Source organism: Poecilia formosa, unplaced genomic scaffold, assembly GCF_000485575.1.
Source record: "Poecilia formosa unplaced genomic scaffold, Poecilia_formosa-5.1.2 Scaffold117, whole genome shotgun sequence".
Classification (NCBI taxonomy): Eukaryota; Metazoa; Chordata; class Actinopteri; order Cyprinodontiformes; family Poeciliidae; genus Poecilia; species Poecilia formosa.
In genome coordinates, this window is record NW_006800056.1 from 1,889,417 (window position 1) to 1,906,830 (window position 17,414).

Sequence of the window (17,414 nt, forward strand, 5' to 3'; positions counted from 1 at the left end):
GGATGGAAAGCTTTTAAGGTAGTTTGTCTCCTTAAGTCCACACTTAAAACAGCTTCATAGTTAATGCCAACATCAACTGACTCTATGACATTGCTAAGTATTTTTTTTTTCTTTTTACCTTAACCGGGCAAGGAGGAACCCCGGAATTTTTTTTCCCTCAGGCATCCGGTCCCAATCATCATCAGTTCTCATGATTTCACATACATGGCGAGTCCACAATGTCTTGAAATTGTTAAGTATTATTTTTTTATTTGCCATTTTTCTGTTCTCTTTAAATACAAATGCTTTCTCTGTTTAACCCTATACTTTAAGTATACTGAGTACAACTTGAAGTTGTTCCAAAAAAGTATGGTGAAGTATACTAAGTATACTAAAAGTTGTAATTTTATACAACTTAAGTACTACTAAAGTATACTAAGTACAAAATTAGTTGTTCCAAAATAGTACAGTTTAAGTACATCAATCAAAGTATGCTAAAGTATGTTAAAATTTAGTATACTAAAGCATACTTTTTTTACTTGGGATAATTAGCTCCTTCTATTACTTCCTTAGTATTTGAGCTGTCCAGATTGCCGTAGTCCTCGCTGTCTCCTCTGTTTCTGTTGTTTGTTAGCTTATCATTCCTAGCCCAAGTCTGAGTCTTCAAGCAGTTTTTGGAAGTTTTCTTTGCTTATTTTGAATTAAAAATGTTGTTTCGCTGCATAACTCTCTGGACTTGGATCATTCTTTGTTCTAACTGTGACAGAGTTTCTCCACCAAGGAATGAGTGTGGAAACCAAAAATTAACACGAACCAAAATGATCCAAATACAAAACCAACATGATAAACAAAAACCTCACAGATCACAGCAGTGAAGCAGAGACTGAAGCCAGATGTGTGGTCACCCTGTCGGTCTGTTCATCAAACATCCCATGGCCTGAATCATCATTAGATTCACTGCTGTCAGACATAACACTGAAAATTATGCTACAATAATATGTTGGGGAAAAACTCAGTGCAAAACATTTTGTAGCGTAAGGTTTGGACAGTCACTCTATTCAGACAAATATAAACTGCCAAAGTTGAACAGAAACTTTGGCAGTTTATTATATTTTTCTGGAATGATAATGAAAACGTCTGAAAATATTCCTAAAATTTAAGAAGTTAAGTTTATCTCATGTTTGAAACAGTCATTCATGTCCTAACCGCTTCTGGTGCATAGACCAATCAAAATGCTCGAAAGAATGCGTCATGGCAACCAGCCAATCGGTGATAATTTCTTATGTGTTACTGAAAAAAAATGGCTGTGTGGATTGTCAACAAACCAAAGTTTTGTGTTTTCAATCTTTTATTTTTAAATTAGTTAGGTTAAACGAAGGCTAAAAATCCACCTGTTGATGTTGAAACATAATAACTGGAACACTGATCAACAGATTTAATGTGTATTTGCTTAATGAATGCATTTGACAAACTGTAAAGTTTATTGCTTGTTTCATAATTGGTGACTGTGATGTTTTATAGTGTAGAACCCCTTTGAACTGCCTTGTTGCTGAAATGTGCAACACACATTAGCTTACCTTGACCAGAAGAGTCAGTTTATCTGGAATGAACTTCAAGAAAACTGAAAAACAGCCGAAACACTGAGTTTCTTTAAATCAAAGTTAAGAGCTCACCTGTTTAGAGTTTATTTTATTTGTAATAACTGGAATATTGACACATATATTTGATGTTTATTGACATCTAACAAAGTGTAATATTTATTGCTTGTTTCATAACTGATAACTGTATGATGTTTTTATGATATAAAGTACATATAAACTTGACTTGATTTAAGGTATTTCTGAGAGTAAAATGAAGTCCAGTATGGCGCTGGCAGGGGTGCCTGATAAAGCGACCAATGAATTGTGATTTTTAGACAGCGGTGAGACTCTTTCCCTGCCTCAGATTGCCTGAATCTACTCCGTATTTGCATTCATTTAAGCACCGTCTGTGTGTTTCCTGCTGTCACAGAGTCCACATTTATGCAGCATGGAAGCTGCTGGAAAGCGTTTCCATCTTCGGCGGGGATGTGACACTCATTTCCCAGATCCCACAGAAATGAGGCCTTCATTAAACTTTCATAGTGTGCTTGTTTTTACGAGGATTTGCTCAACGTTTGACTGAGACATCTCCGGAGTGATGACTTGAAGGGCTTGTGTGGAACATTCTGTGCTCCTCTGCCTCAGTCTGGCTCTTCCACTTGGGTGAGAGGCAGCCGAGTCCCTTGGCAGTCATTTCTATCAAGTCAAGCGTCTGGAAGCCCCTCTTGCATGTTTGGTCAAGGGGTAAATAATAGATCAGGGATTAGGCTTGTGTAGAATTCATTCCAGAGTAACAAGCTACTGGAAGTCCCAGGATATGCATATTCATTTGTTGGCCAAGGCCGTGGGAGAGCGAGGACCATATGCCTGTTTGTCAGAGGGCTTAGGCTGCTAATTAAATGAGATATTACATACTAATGTGAGCAACAAACAAAACGCCTTTAAAAGATGATTTAAGAAGGAAACAAGCCTTTCATAATGACTTTGACTGCTGCGATACAGTTTAAGTTTAAATCATGACGTGTTTCTGTTTAGCTGTGATGCTGAAGCTTTGACACATTTATTAGGTAAAGATTTATTATTTTGGACTTTTCTCTCTTTCTGCCAAAAACTGGATGACAAAAGTCTTCAATCTGGTGCTTTGGTCTCAACTAGAAGGACAACTTTTCACATCAAAATGTTGGTTTGTGTTTCATTAGTTATGATTCAAAATAAACTAAGCTGGTGGTTTTTAGTCCAGATTTAAAGGAACTCAGTGTTTCAGATGTGGCACAATGTTTCAGTTTTCACCACATAGATTTGATTTGTTTACTTTGGATACTTAATTCCAGTGTTACATGTTCATTAGACTTTAAAGTAATGGATTTTCAGAATGTGCTCTTGAATTTGTATCCCATCTACATTATATTACTGGAAAATGGTCTCAGATCAACAATATTATCATTTATCGCGATAACTTTGTCCAGCAAATTTTGGTCTCATGTCAGGCTTAATAAAGAGCCTTAAAATAAATTAATCTTCAGTTAAAGTAGCCTGATTTCAAACTTTTATGCCTCCACACTTTAAAGGAGTTTGATGTTACAAATCGAGACCAAAGTTTGTGGTGACACTGTTTTAGCTTTTTATCAGAGTCACAGATCTTTAGCAGCCTGTTGCAAGTTTAATAAAGCAGCAGGGTCAGTAATTACACTGTATTGGCTTATTGCACACGTGTTGATTTATTAAGAGCACAGAAATGGCAGGAAGACCTGTCAGAGATGCCGTGTTTAAGGTCAACCGCTGTGTGTTTGTGTTGAGTCATCTGTCTTAACAGAGCAGATGGGCTTCTGGGTTAATCGATACACGAGTCACACCATGAACTGGTTCAGATTTCACTCTTCTTTACACACAAAAACCATGAAACAGAGGTTATTCTTAGGTTTGAAGTCCATTCATTCATTCTGCCTGATATCCTTACTGACTTATTTACTTATTAGATTCCTAGAGTTCCCAAAACAAGATTAATATTTGACGCTAGCTTTACAAACTTCATAATTTAAAGACAATATAGCTTAGAAGCTCTGCTCTCTGGCAGAGTTTTAAAAAACAGCCAAGAAGATTTAGCGCTTTATAATTTATCACAATAAACAAATAAATGAAAATTGAGGGTGGATAATTGTGCCAAGTGTTTCAAAGTTAGCTAAAGCGCTAATCAAAAATTAGCTCTGCAATTAGCGCAGCGTCAGATTAGCATAAGTGTGGACTCCATTGCATTACAACAACGTGACAACGAGTCCATTTCATTTAGCTGCTCTTCAAAATGGGAAAGGCCTGAAAATATCCCCTTTATGTAAGGGAGAAGAGTTGATCTTCATCTGTGAGGAAATGGCTACAAGGAATTTACAATTCACAGAAAGTTACTGAGATCTGAAATCAGAGAAAAGGTTAAAATGACCAGAGCAGAGACAGATGAGGCTGGAAGAGTGGGAGGGCAAGACATTTCCAAAGTTTCCATAGCAACCATTAGATGTTATTTACATGCCACTCGTCCTACCATCACAAACACAAATAGAGTTTTGAGCAGCAGATACTTCCAGACGAGTCGGTGGAGATTCTACAATGCAAGAGAGCTGTTAGCATGAACGAGATGACCAACTCTGAAATATCAGAACATTTTGAATAAAAATCTGGTAGAAATTATTTACCAGAAACAAAATCAGGCTTTTTTTTCTGTGATCATGTCGTCCCCAGACCTGAAACCTAAAGAAAACCTGACTGAGCTGAACTGAAGTCAGGATGAGGAATGATTCAGGATCTCCCACCTTGGGGCGTCTAATGGAAGCAGAGTGTAAAGAACTGAGTGATGGATGCAGATTTTTAACGATAATGAGATAAAAACGTGATTTCTGATGCCACCGTTTGAGATAAAAGCTTTTCTGTGATGCAGAGCCTCTCTGTCATTTTCTCACTTTGATCCCTTCAGACTCTTATTGAGGGAAGCTCTGGTGCTGTAAGTAAGACAAATACTTTTCTCATCTAAAAGCTGTTTTCCAAGTGGACAACATTTACTCAGGGCGATCAATGTCCCATGTCCTTGGTCTCCTTTCACATACTCAGGGGAAATATGAACTTAAATACAACCTCACCACCTTAATTTACCCTTTCACCAAGTAAAGGACAAGCGCTCCAGCTGGAGCCCGAGGGAAATAGTCTGACTCCTTGTTCCCACACATCGGTGGAGGGGGCCGACTGGGGCCCGCATGGCACACTAGGTGAGTGAACTGTTAGTCAGTGTGGCCCTGCAGTTCACGGATAACAAAAACACAGTCACATACACATCCATGTGACCTCTCGGATCAATTCCTCCTTTATGAGGGCGCTTGCCGGTTGAGCAGGGGACCAGAAGGTCATCAGATGGGAATCGGAGAGAAGGTCCGCGTCGTCTCGTTGGGGTTTGGGGAGAAAGGTTATTACCGTCATGTGAAAACAGAAATGGCAGTTGAAGCTTCGCAACGAGGGAACGATTTGAGCTCCAATGTGAGTTTAGAGGCGGGAACGGTGGAGGAGAAGGTAATCAATGGCCTCTCTGTCCCAGGGGCTTGGCAAGCCTGTCTGAGGTCTCACAGGATTCAACATGAGGATGGTTCATGTCCGAGGTCAACAGCGCTGACAATTCTCCCACAGATTCCAGATTTCCTCCTGAGGGCAACAACCCAATGGAAATCTGTACAGACACGGTTCATCACTTCAACACAAATTCAGAGTGCCCTTTTGCTGAGGCAACTTCAGTTTCAAGACACGCAGTGGCTGTGCTTCCATTGGCCATATCAGAGCCAGTGTACACAGACAAAACGGATCCGATATCTGCCAAAACGCTCAGAAATTTTTAGATTAATCTTAAAAATTTTCTTTAAAAAACATGGAAGTTTCTGAGATTCAAAACTGGAAAATTTGTAAGAAACTAAAGTCAGAAATTTTTAGATTAATTGCAGAAATTTTATTTTTAAAAGTCTTGGGGATTTGTAAGATCCTAAAAAGGAAACATTTGAAAAAAAAAATTGCAGGAAAAAAAGTCAGATATTTTGAGATTAATTAATTAATCTTTCTAGAAAAAACTTGGAAATTTTCTCAGTTTTTTTATTTTTTGGAAATATTCCGAGTTTCAAAAGTGTAAAGGTTTTTGGGATCTTAGAAATTTCCAAGACTAATCAATTAATCTCAAAATTTCTGGGGTTTTTGGTGGAAATTTACTCCTTTTTCTATCAATGGCCCTAATATGTCATCATATATAGCTGCTTAATTTGAAATTTCCAAAATAAGTGCTACATGGGAACACACCGATTAAAAAAACAACTTGTTTTTTATTTAAAAAATAAAGTTTACCCATATTTGTAGTGAAAACTCAGCTATTAGTGATCAACAACTGGAAGTTACTACTGGTGGAAACCACAAAGAAGAAGACACAGTTTATCGAGTGAACAAACTTATACACTTGTGATTTTAAATGCCTTTCTTATTTCATGGAAACATATTTAATGCGATGTCTTTTTGAGTGCATTTGCCCTGGAAGCTCAGCTAATGTGACAACATCTCGTTATAGTCTAATCCCACTCCACAGCTCGATAAATAGAGCCGTCAGCCACGCTGCAAAGTGACTCCACTCAAAGCCTCGCCGTAAAACGCTGGCATGTTGGAGCCTGCCTCGCTCCCATGTAGGAGGATGCTTGTTCTGTTAAACGCTGCGCAGCTTTCACATCCCACCTGGCATTTGTACAATCAGTGTTCCTTTAAAACTGGGGACTCTTCGGTAGCTACTGTCATCTGCTGCGTTTTCCAGGTGCATCAGAACTGTGGATAAATACCCCCGCTTACCTGAGGCAGCGGGCGGAGACGGCGCTTTCCCAATTCTCTGCGGAGTGTCGTGTTTTTCTCCCCTCTCTTCCTTCCTCTGTCAGTGTTGACACACCAAGGCTTGTCATTTGGTTCCTGAATTTTTCATGAAGGTGAATTTGCATGATCACAATCCTGTGTCACTCCTTCCCCTGGTAGATTAGACGCTGCAGAGCGCTTGAACTTCAGCGAGGCAGAACAGGAGTGAGAGGAGCATGCTTATTGGGACTGTCTCTGCAGGAGCCATCTTGTTTCAAGGCTCTTTGCAGATGCAGGAGGCCAGTTTACATCTGCTCTGCTCGGTTCTGTGGCTCTGAGGCTCATATCGCTGAATAAGTGACGATAAGTAAGTAGAAAACCAGAATAGAACCCAATATTTCATCCTAATAAAGAAATTAAGTTACCATAACTTCACTGTTTCTTCCTTCCATACATCCATCCTGTTTCCACATTTCATAAATATCGGACATTTTGATGGGGAACTGAGGTGAAATGAAACAGCTTTGAGTTTGGAAACGTTACTAAAATTTTAAATATGTATGAAAAATACTTTTAAAAGATTAAATCTGAAGAATTCAAAGATATTAAATACTTCAATTCGTCTGTTTGATCCATCCGTCCGTCCGTCCGTCCGTCTGTCCGTCCATCTTTATTTGTTTCATCATTCATTTAATTGATGTTTTGATTATATTTTATTGGTTTAATTTTGTCCCTTTTGGTCCTCCATATTAATGTTCATAATGACTTGATTTCCTCATCTGGGTGTTAATGGGAGTGGTGACACTTTTAAGATGTGAATATATTGAAACTTTGCTTTTTCTAACATAAAATGAACACACTATAAATCAAGACTAGATTTTCTGATTTAATTTTAAAAACTATTTTTTAAGAAAGCCTTTTGGGCAAAAGCAAAAAGCTGAATCAAGTAACATTAGAGCTGAAATCCATGTGTGAAAAGTATCTTTTTAATGGTTCATACAGGAAGCACTGGGATGGCGTGAAAGACTCCTGGGCTGAGACCTGACATTTATGTGGGTTTCAAACGAGCTTATATGTGGATTAATCTGTCATTAGTGGGACAGACAACAAACACCTGACATAGGGAGGTAATGCTGCTTCAGACGGAGGAGAGCAAAACGTGCTGTCAAAACATGGCGGAGCATGTCTGCTGCAGTAGCTGTAAGTGTCTAAGTGGTCAGATTACACAGATTGGATGTTGAAAGTGGGGATAGTCAGGGCGGGATCACTTTATGCTGCCAGCTTTCTCAAGGGAGGAATTTTAGTGATTTTAGTTCCAGCTGCACTTTGCTGTTTCAATCACACTTTTGTTTTAATAAGAAGCACATTTGGAGTTGCTTTGTTTGGTCCTGCTGTGTTTTTGTGTCGTTCCTCTCTAAGTCCTCTACAGCTTCAGTTAGTTTAGGATTTTCTACGTACCAATGAAACAGGCCCACCTGATGCAGTTCTTTGTGAAGAAGGTAACATGATGACTGCATCAGGGAGGAGTCGCATTCAGAGCGACTTTTAATTTTAATTGATGTGTAAATGTGAAGTGTACTAATTTGTGATCTGTTGTCAGAAGATGAAGGAAAAGCTTTTGTTTTCTTTACCATCATTACATCCTGTTATTTTTACATGTTATATGAACTATACCCAGAAAAAGAGCAATGAAATGTCTGTAGTGCAATGTATTTGAGTGCAACACAAGTCTAAATGCACTTAAAAAGAAATTATGTAACAAGTTCTATTACTAAATAAATTACAATTTCTTTCTCGTAAAAAAGTTGTGAATTTTCCCTAAATCCTACAGTCTGATAAGTGACTTATTTTATACATATGAAACCAACACTAAGCCTTTGTTTGACACAACAAACAGAAAAAAATATAAAAAACTGATTATATAAAGTGAATACTACACTATAGTTAATAAATTGTTTATTCAATCAAATATCTTGAAACTAAGGAATTTTGTTAATGTAAAAATGGCATTTTTATTTACTACTTTAAAACAAATGTACATTTTGCTGCATAGAGTGAAATTATGGAGCAGTTTGAGAGAAGAGTTGAAAAATACTTTATTATAAATCAATTCAAAACATGCTAGAATATTTTTAAAACATTGCAGCTTTTTATTCTTCTGAGTCAATGAGGAGAATTACATATTGCTTGGAACTTATATTTTTAATTTAATGTAAACTAATATTAAAAGGTATTTTGTAATTTTTGCTAAAGGTGCAGATTTTTACACAATTTGTTCTTCTTGCTCACTTTTCACTGTTCATTTTATAAATCGAGTGAATAAACTCCAATATTTGGAGGGAAAATGTTTTATTTTTGCTCCATTTTAGAAATAAATTTAGTAAAAAGTAGAGTTTGTATATTCTGGGCAGTGAGAGGAGACACAAGGACCGGGTTATGCAGGTGCATGAGGAGAGATAGAGGCTCATTTTTAGCTTCCATGCGTTTATGTATCTGAACAAGGAACAAGGGGAAGGCAGATGTTGTGCATTATGTGCTGGTCTACTGCCTCTGAAATTGGCCCTGCAAATGAGGATCCTAATGAAAGGCAGCCTAATCATGCTAAGTCAATTGGATTTAGTCTCTTTTCGTCCGTGTGTGTGTGTTTGTGTAGCAGCGAGGCCGAACCAACATTTGTCAGACTCAGAAGCAGCGGCAGTCATCATATTTCTTCATTTTCCTCTCCAGCCCCGTGCTCCAAATCTGGACAGACAGTTAAATGCATTAGCCGCACAACGTAGCGTTGTTGTCTTGACTCACCACTAAAATAAAGACGTCAAACGGCCTCTGTTGCTCTTCAGAAGAAAAGAAACAAATTTATGGGCCAAAATCTACAGTGTGAGGTGTAAGTGGGGTTAAGACTAAAGAAATAAATGTGTTTGGATAAAAATCAGCATCATATCTTTTCATTCCTCTGAAAGATGAACACTGATGTGTGCAGTCTCTAAATGTAGAGCAGGAGGTTTTAACTTGGGTTTTATTTGTAATGTTTTATAGGCGACATTTTATGTGGAAATTTATGTTACATTACTCCCTTAAGTAACATTTTGATTGTATTTATTGTCTCCTTAAGTTAAAAAGAATGTGGGACAGAAACTTGAGGGATATTTTTAAATAGGTCAATAGTGTTGATCATGATATCACCAGTCTATCATTCTATTGGTCAGTTTGTCAGTAACTGACCAATCAGCGGTGGCTATTTGTCCCGAAGTATACGCCCCTTATCTGAAGGAACTGAGCCTCCTTAGGTTTGTTATGCTAATGCCTGCAGTCATAAAGATTTTGAAGAAAACAATAGGAAATCATGGTCCAATGTTGTCAGTGTGGAACATGTAATCCCTACAACCTTTAGCCAGAGCATTTAGAGGATGGAATACTATTTATTACAATTCAAAAACCCAAAGGAGACTGAAATAATGCAAGAGATGGGTCGAGGCCTGCAGCCAACCTCTTGTCCAGTTGAATGAATCTGTGATTGAAGGAAGCCACCACATGTTCGACTGTATGAAGGTAACCAGTAGTAAACATCACATTTTTTGTCATAAAGACACTAATTGATAGCTATGCTTGATTTTATGAGTCAATGGTAGCCGTGGCAGCATGAAAACATGTGCTGCAGTAACTACGGTATTTACATTTAAGTACCTTTTTATGCTAATGTTTATTTTTAAGCATTTTCCTGAAGGTAAATTTTCACAAACTGGTATTATTTTATTACTCACCCACTTTGTATGTGCAAAATGCATCTGCCAGCCTTCACATTCTTATTCAGTGAGACTTTGTATCCCTCATTCTTCCTCTGGCTACACAGTGTTTGGGCTTTAATGTTGATTTCTCCATTGTTTCCCACAAATAACCTTACAGACCTTATGTAGGACTCCTTGGACGATTGTCTTTCTTGTTGTATTTGCCTCTGTTATGGCCAGTAAGACAAACATGACTCAAGAAATGTCTAGGGTAACACATTGAATTCCACTACTTTTGCCATTGTAACACTGCCTGTTTGTCAGAGGTTTGCTCTATTTCGGTATGGGGGTGGAGCCTGCGATATGTCAATTAAGAACAAAGCCAGTTGTAAATCAAAGAACAGCATGGTTCATTTATTGGAGAATCTGAGCCAAATTCAAAGTGTCACTTTTATTAACTTCAAGCCTCAAATTAATATTGGAAAAAAAAATGAAGATATATAATAAAAACTCCCCTGAACACAGAAAGTGTAAGTCACTTAGTCTTAGAATTTATCCACATTAACAAATCTCTGCAGAATTAATTATGTATGTGTTTTTCTGGGAGCAATACAAAATTGAAGTCAAATTCCTTGTTTGTGTGTACAAATGCTTGGTGAAAAAGCTGATTGTGATTTATATTCATTATGCCCCAATGTTTCAGGATCCTAACAGCACCTCTGTTCTGCTGTTAGGACAACATCTCTGACAAGATTTTTCAGAGTTGATGTGTCAGAATAAATACTAAAATAAAACCACCTAATGGGTATTATACAGCTTGAAATACCAATAACATTTACTAAACTTCAATTTTGACTTCGCAACAGCCATAATTTGTCCAAGTATCAAGCTAACCTACCATAAACTGTACAAACTCCACCTACTCGGTGCGCCGTTAGCCGCGCCGGCGTTTAAATGGAGTGTGTGTCGTTGTAAAGTGAAACGGAAACGGAAAACAGCGGGCCGGTTTGAAACGGAGGACTCGTCGCCGTGGTTACTGCCAGGGGGGCGTCCGGGAAAGTTTAATTCACCTTTAAAGAGAGAGAGGGGAGATTCAGAGCTGTTAGAGGATAAATATATGGGGCATTTTAGCATTGTTTTAAGGCTGTCCGTTGCGATGACGTCACGCTATTAAATTGTAAATATGACCGTTAGGAGGCTAACGTTAGCAGAGTTAGCCAACGTAGCATCGTAGGATGCCAAGGAGCTTTTTCTAGTTGGTTAGTTTTATTTCCTTTCATTGGTCGGTCCAAAATGTGCTCACACGAGAGCAGTCGTGTCCTGGTTCTGGAGGAGGAGGTAAAGAATTTATCAGAGGAGTTAATTCAGTGTCAGGTATGTGTACACATACATACACATCTAATGTAGCGTTTGCTGTCAGGTTTTACAACAAGAAGGACAAATATCTCATTTGCTTTCTTTTCTATTTTTTCTTAAACTTATTTCTGCAGTTATTACAAATGTTTCCAAAGTTTTATATACTTGGAGATAATTGAACTACTCAATTCATGTGTAAAGCACTAATTAACAAATGTCGTCTGAAATCTCACCGCATTAAGTTTAATTTATAATTCAAATTAGTTTAAACATTTTTTCTATCTCTAAGGAAACCCAGCAGATTGCATTTAAGTAATTGGCTGCAGCAATCCCTCATATTCGGCATGCATGTAGTGACAGTGGAGAGGAAAAACTCCCCGTTAACAGGAAGAAACCTCTTCATAACATAACTGACATTATGTTTTATGTATATAAAAAAGACAAATTCCCCACTAAAATATTTAAATGGACGCTTTGCATGCCAGCTATGTATTGAGCCTTAGTTTGACGGAGAGATTCCCACATCCAACACAATTAAATGTACTCAAAAGACTAAATATCACATAGAGTAGTACAGAAAGAATTTTTTTGTTTAGTCCAAAATTGTGCAAATGCCATCAACACAGTTGGATTCGTAGAAATACCAAATATTGTCCAACACGTAGATCAGGGGTCTGTAACCTTTACAAACTAAAGATCTCATTTAGAGCCACAAATGTTACATAACCTTTCAAGAAAAGACAACTTAAACATTTTAAATGAATATTTACTGTAGAAAATATAGGGTCATTTTAAAGAACTATCATTTTATTTTAGGTCTTAATAAGACAAACATAAACATTTACAAAAAGAGGATTGATGCATTTTCTTCTCTGGGATGCTGATATTTGTAGAAAACAGTTTGAACAAAAAAAGTGTAGTGATTAGAAAACTATAACAAATATTAGTAATACTTTCATCATTCTTTTGTAGAAATTTAAGACAGGATTTATTCCATGGGGGGAAAAACCTCCACCTAAAAACAGCTCAAATCTGCATTTTATTGTTTGTCTACATTAAAAGAAATGGTTGCCAAATTGCCAAATTATTAAGAGACAAATTGTGAATAATCCAAAGAGCCACAGGTTGCAGACCCCTGCTCTAAATGTCTCAGTAAAAACTAAAATAAATGTTGAGCATTTCTTTATGAACTTTTGTTTTCACTTTGTGAGTCGGTGATTTAAGGATCCCCTGCATACTCGCCACCAGGTGGTGTCTAATAACAGGAGTGAAGTGACCCAGCATGTCTTCTTCCACAGGTAGACGGACTGGGGCATCAGCTGGCCTTATGAGGCGATCCAGCACAGAAACACACATTTTAATCTCTGTCCTTAATTTCAAGAATATTGCAGATTCCTTCTGTGATTCATTGGACCAAGTCAGATTTTTCATAAGTGAATCAATTCAGAGTGAGAAACTTTAAAGAGAAATATTCTCTTTACTTTAGGGAGGATATCACTGCTGCAATACATGTACATTCATCCCATTACAAGTTTATGTATAACAACTTTAAGTACTTAAAGACTTCTTTCTGCTTTGAGGAAAATATTTGGTTTAAGTAATACATTTCTGTTTTTTATATACAGTAAATTGAGCGGGGGAAATTATCTGTCCTCTTTTTCAGCTTTAACATTTTTATATACAAGTCTTTGAATATTTTATTTTTAAAAAACTGAGAATTTACATGAAGTTTAGAAAGTAATTGTTTAATGTACGCCATTCTAACTTAAAACAAGTTGCATTGTGTTTTGTTGTTTTAGTTTGCTGTTTTCTGCAGTTTTTCCCTTCATGTACCTTAAATAAAGGAAAATATCAGGTTCTTTGGTAAATATAGCAGATTTGAAATCAACAGAGAGACCGTTATCTGTTTCATACTGAGCTGAAAACGCAGCGAATCAGAAAACATGCTGTGTATTGATGTGTTTACAAACTGAAAAACGTGGGAGTTTTCTGTTTTAAGGTTTCAGTGATCACAGCATAAAAAAATTCTGATTTTTTTGGTGTTTCACCAGTTGATTACAGGTCAGAGCTGACCTAGGGAAGATCTGGAGATGTTGAACACTTGTAGATTGATTGGTGCGTCACTACTAAAACCTGTGCAAAACAGTTTTTTGCTGCGTCTTCACTTCTTGTCCACATGCAAAGTGTCTGTTGTGAGGATTTTTAGCCATGAAAACAACACTCCACCCAAGTTAGAGCACAGGTCTACAGTAAATATAAACACAAACATATTGGGAAAAGTAAATATACGAAATGCCTCGCTGAAAAACGCACTACTTCATACAGTTTCACCTTTATGTCAAAGAAACCTAGGATATAGAAGAGATACGGATAATCCAGCCCAAACCAAAGGAGCAAATCACAGCTTGTCATTTCAATCAGCCTTCATCAGGATGTTTCTTATTATGATCCTTCTTAACCAAAGAAGGAACTTTGGTCCATTGAGTCTCTGAGTTTCTTTAAAGTTCACTGATTCAGACAGATTAAGGCCTGGACGTTGATTGGGCCATTGCAGCTCCTCCATTTATTTTTTATGTTTTTACTTGCTGCTTGAAATGATTTTCTTGCTGGTTTTGGTCAGTCATCAGACAAATGGCTCCTTATCCGCTGTCCAGGCCCAAGTCATCTCCCTGTTCGCCGTGATTTGCAGAGATCTGACGTAAACTGCTTCAGAAGGCTAATAAATATGTTCATAAACACGAAAACAAAGGATGTAGTTCCTGTTAATTATAGTTTTTTCCTGTTAATTGCAGTTTTTATTCATTTTCAGCTAATTTTAATTTCAGCTTTTGTTGTTTTGTTAGTTTTAGTTAACTATAGTAACCTTGGTTACTATAGCTGCTTCTGACTGGTGCACAGGAACGAGGAAGCATGTGAGAAGTGCCTTTCTCTTTCACCTGTCTGAACTGTGATGCTGTTTATTCATCTGCGCCGAACTTTGTTGACCTCAGCGCTGCAGCCTGTCGTTGAACTGGCCTGGAGACCCTCCATGGTTGGTGGTCTCTTCCAGACAGAGCAGACCATCAGCGATTCTGTTTATCTAATAACGGCCCTAAGATGTGCAGTGTACATTTTTAAATAGTGACATTTGAATACCACTGATGTGTTAAGTCTCGGGCATGACGCGGTTCAGGACGGCCATTAACTACAAAGAGTCTCGTCTGTCAGCCAGCAAACGTTCGGGCTAGAGCCAGCTAATTTTCCTAATACGCGCTGAATCGCTGTGGCTCTCTCTGGTATGTTTAGCCCATGGTGTTCCAGGATTCCAGATTCAGGATGAATAATTCATGCCATCATCAAACACTCATTGAATGTATCTTTAGAGGAGGGCGCTTGATGAGGGTCCTCGCTGAACACTTGTCAACGGAACGGTTAATGGCAGCCAAAGGCCAGGCAGGCGGAGTAAACCAGGCCGCCTAATTTAATCATTAGCCGCGTTCCAGTGTTGATTTAGTGAGAACCCTCCTCTCTACCCCCCCACATCGCGGGTACATACAGATACATCACAGTCCTTCCTCTTTATGTGTTCAGCTCATGGCCTTATCAAGGTCTGACGCTGCCATTTTACTAAATAATTGATTAGACACTTTTTGAGAAGGGGCTTAAAATTCATCTACTAATTGGAGACCAGTAGATTCCAGTGGGAGGTATGGCTTTTATCTTCTGATGATGTGAACATAATTTATCAGATGATTTTTATATCGAGTCGATTTGGTATAATTCTGTCTTTTAATGCCAAACGTACTTTTTAGATGTCGCTCATTAGACGTAGCGTTGCCTGAAAAATGTTTGGAGAAACCGGGACGACAGTCTGAATTGGAGATGCGTTTCATGACTTTTCTCTCTGACATCGGCTCTGAGTTTGGTGGAAAACACGAGGCGGGCCGCCGCGTTTTGATTCGGATCCCCAGCAGTCATAAATAGTTCATAATGACAAGTGTCAAGTCGCTCCCCGCGAGTCGAAGGTCACATCTCAGCGATGGAGACCGCTGCAAAGAGAGGCGCATGATTAGAGCGGGCAGGCCGGATGAGAAACTGTTTTGTACAAGTTGTTTAAATAATTGATTGACTTCCCTACTGTCATATGCTAATGCCAATGAGCGTCCTGGTTAATCTTTTATCTTTTATTTTTTTCCCAGCCAGAAGAGCTCTGATGTGCTGCTGGTTTTTCTTTGACTGGCTGATTAAAGTCGTCATGTAATGTGTCGTAATTAGGGCGGGGTATTTATCGCATCGTTTATCATTTATTGTAAAAAATGTCCTATTGTGGTGAGAATTTTGATTTATTATAGATTTCAGATTTCCAAACTGACAGTATGAACAGAAAAGTTATTTTTGCTATTTTTTTCCCACTGATTGTTCCACACAAGTATCAGTAAATTAAAATATATGATTATGTTTGGAGTTTGGTGATATAAATCACACTCTCAATAATAATATTTGTGTTTGTGCCACTATTAATTATGCGTCATGCAGTCACAGCAACATAGTTATCAAAAAATAAGTAAAAAGTAGCTTTTTTAACATGATCTTTATCATTATCACAATTGTATCACAAAATATTGCGATACAATTGTCAGTCCATATCGTCCACCCCAATCATAATTGTAGGGCTGAAACAATTAACCATGCCAGTCATGATGAATCGATTATTAAAATAATTGTCAACTAATTTGGAAATCAATGAATCGTTAATTGAAGTATAAAGACTCAAAAAAGGTTATTTGTTTAAAGAACATCACACTTAGAGCATTACTTATGCGAAAACTGTGCAATATATACATTTCATATTTAAGATAAAAAAAAACCTTGGTCTCTACATATGTCGCTTTCAGACCTTGTCAAATGGCAAATTAGCTAAATCTGGACGAAATTCTGTAATAAAATATATCCTACTAAGCACCTTTCACGATCCAATTATTAATGAACTGATTATAAAAAAATAATCACCAAATCAGCCCTTTACTGTATTGAGATCAAACAGAAATGTTTTTGTAATTTTTAGCTGCAGATTATTTGCTGCACAGCGTTCACTAAAGGAATGCTATGTTACATTTTAGGCAGTAAAATGTTTATTTTCCTATTTAAAAATGGATTTCAATTATTATTTTATCTTCATCTTTTAATGTTTCTAATATTGTATAAAAAGACTTAAATGAATGGAAAAATATACTGAATGTGATTTTTTTAATCTGATTAATCGACAGAATAGTGGATTACTAAAATAATCATTAGTTGCCACATTAATAATGATATATCTCTCAATAAAAAAATAAACTCTTGATTTCCTTGATTGTTCTGCAGGCAGACAAGGAGTTTGTGTGGTCTCTGTGGAAACGGCTGCAAGTGGCGAATCCGGACTTGACCCAGGCCGTCAGTTTGGTGGTGGAGCGGTGAGTGGCTTCATCTTTCACAGCTCAACGTGACTCTGTCTCACAAGCCACGAAAAATGTGTGTGAAAGTTTTTTTTTTTAAAGCACCTACATGGGTTATGACGGAATCAGGTGCAGATGCTGGTTTAAGCCCTCTTATCCCCGCTCTCCCAGTTCAAACAACGGAAACCTCTTTAATGAAAACACTTCTCCTCCGCTGCTCTCATGCTGGACAGCTGAAGCATTCCTGCCAAATGCTCGTCTTTACCGGATAAATCGTAAGATGGAGTAAGGCCTCTTTTGCTGGATGGCTAAGCCAGATGAAAAACTGTGGCCTGGGAACTGTCGGTGAGCGCAGAGGGGCTTCCTTTATCCTCATCAGGCATATTTGGACAAATAAAGCAGTGCCATGCAGCCGTGTTCATTCCCAGGGAACATTTTGTCACGTTACAGCCACAAACTTCATTCCCAGGGAACATTTTGTCACGTTACAGCCACAAACTTCATTCCCAGGG

The 17,414-nt window shown here is 37.8% G+C and overlaps 1 protein-coding gene across 1 annotated transcript; it reads left to right on the forward strand.

The window, feature by feature from the left end:
- The first annotated feature begins 11,101 nt into the window (after nt 1-11,101).
- Nucleotides 11,102-17,334, forward strand: cntln (centlein, centrosomal protein). Its single transcript, XM_016675581.1, has 3 exons — nt 11,102-11,506; nt 16,832-16,920; nt 17,005-17,334. Exons 1-3 carry the CDS (start codon nt 11,426-11,428, stop codon nt 17,189-17,191), a joined length of 357 nt encoding a protein of 118 aa, XP_016531067.1. The 5' UTR covers nt 11,102-11,425; the 3' UTR covers nt 17,192-17,334.
- The last annotated feature ends 80 nt before the right edge of the window (nt 17,335-17,414 follow it).

Excerpts from the sequence above, each read along its gene's own strand:
- cntln (XM_016675581.1), top strand. The coding sequence starts at position 11,426 with ATGTGCTCACACGAGAGCAGTCGTGTCCTGGTTCTGGAGGAGGAGGTA. Across the intron at positions 11,507-16,831 it reads AGGAGTTAATTCAGTGTCAG|GCAGACAAGGAGTTTGTGTG; the intron begins GTATGTGTACAC and ends ATTGTTCTGCAG. Across the intron at positions 16,921-17,004 it reads GTCAGTTTGGTGGTGGAGCG|CACCTACATGGGTTATGACG; the intron begins GTGAGTGGCTTC and ends TTTTTTTTAAAG.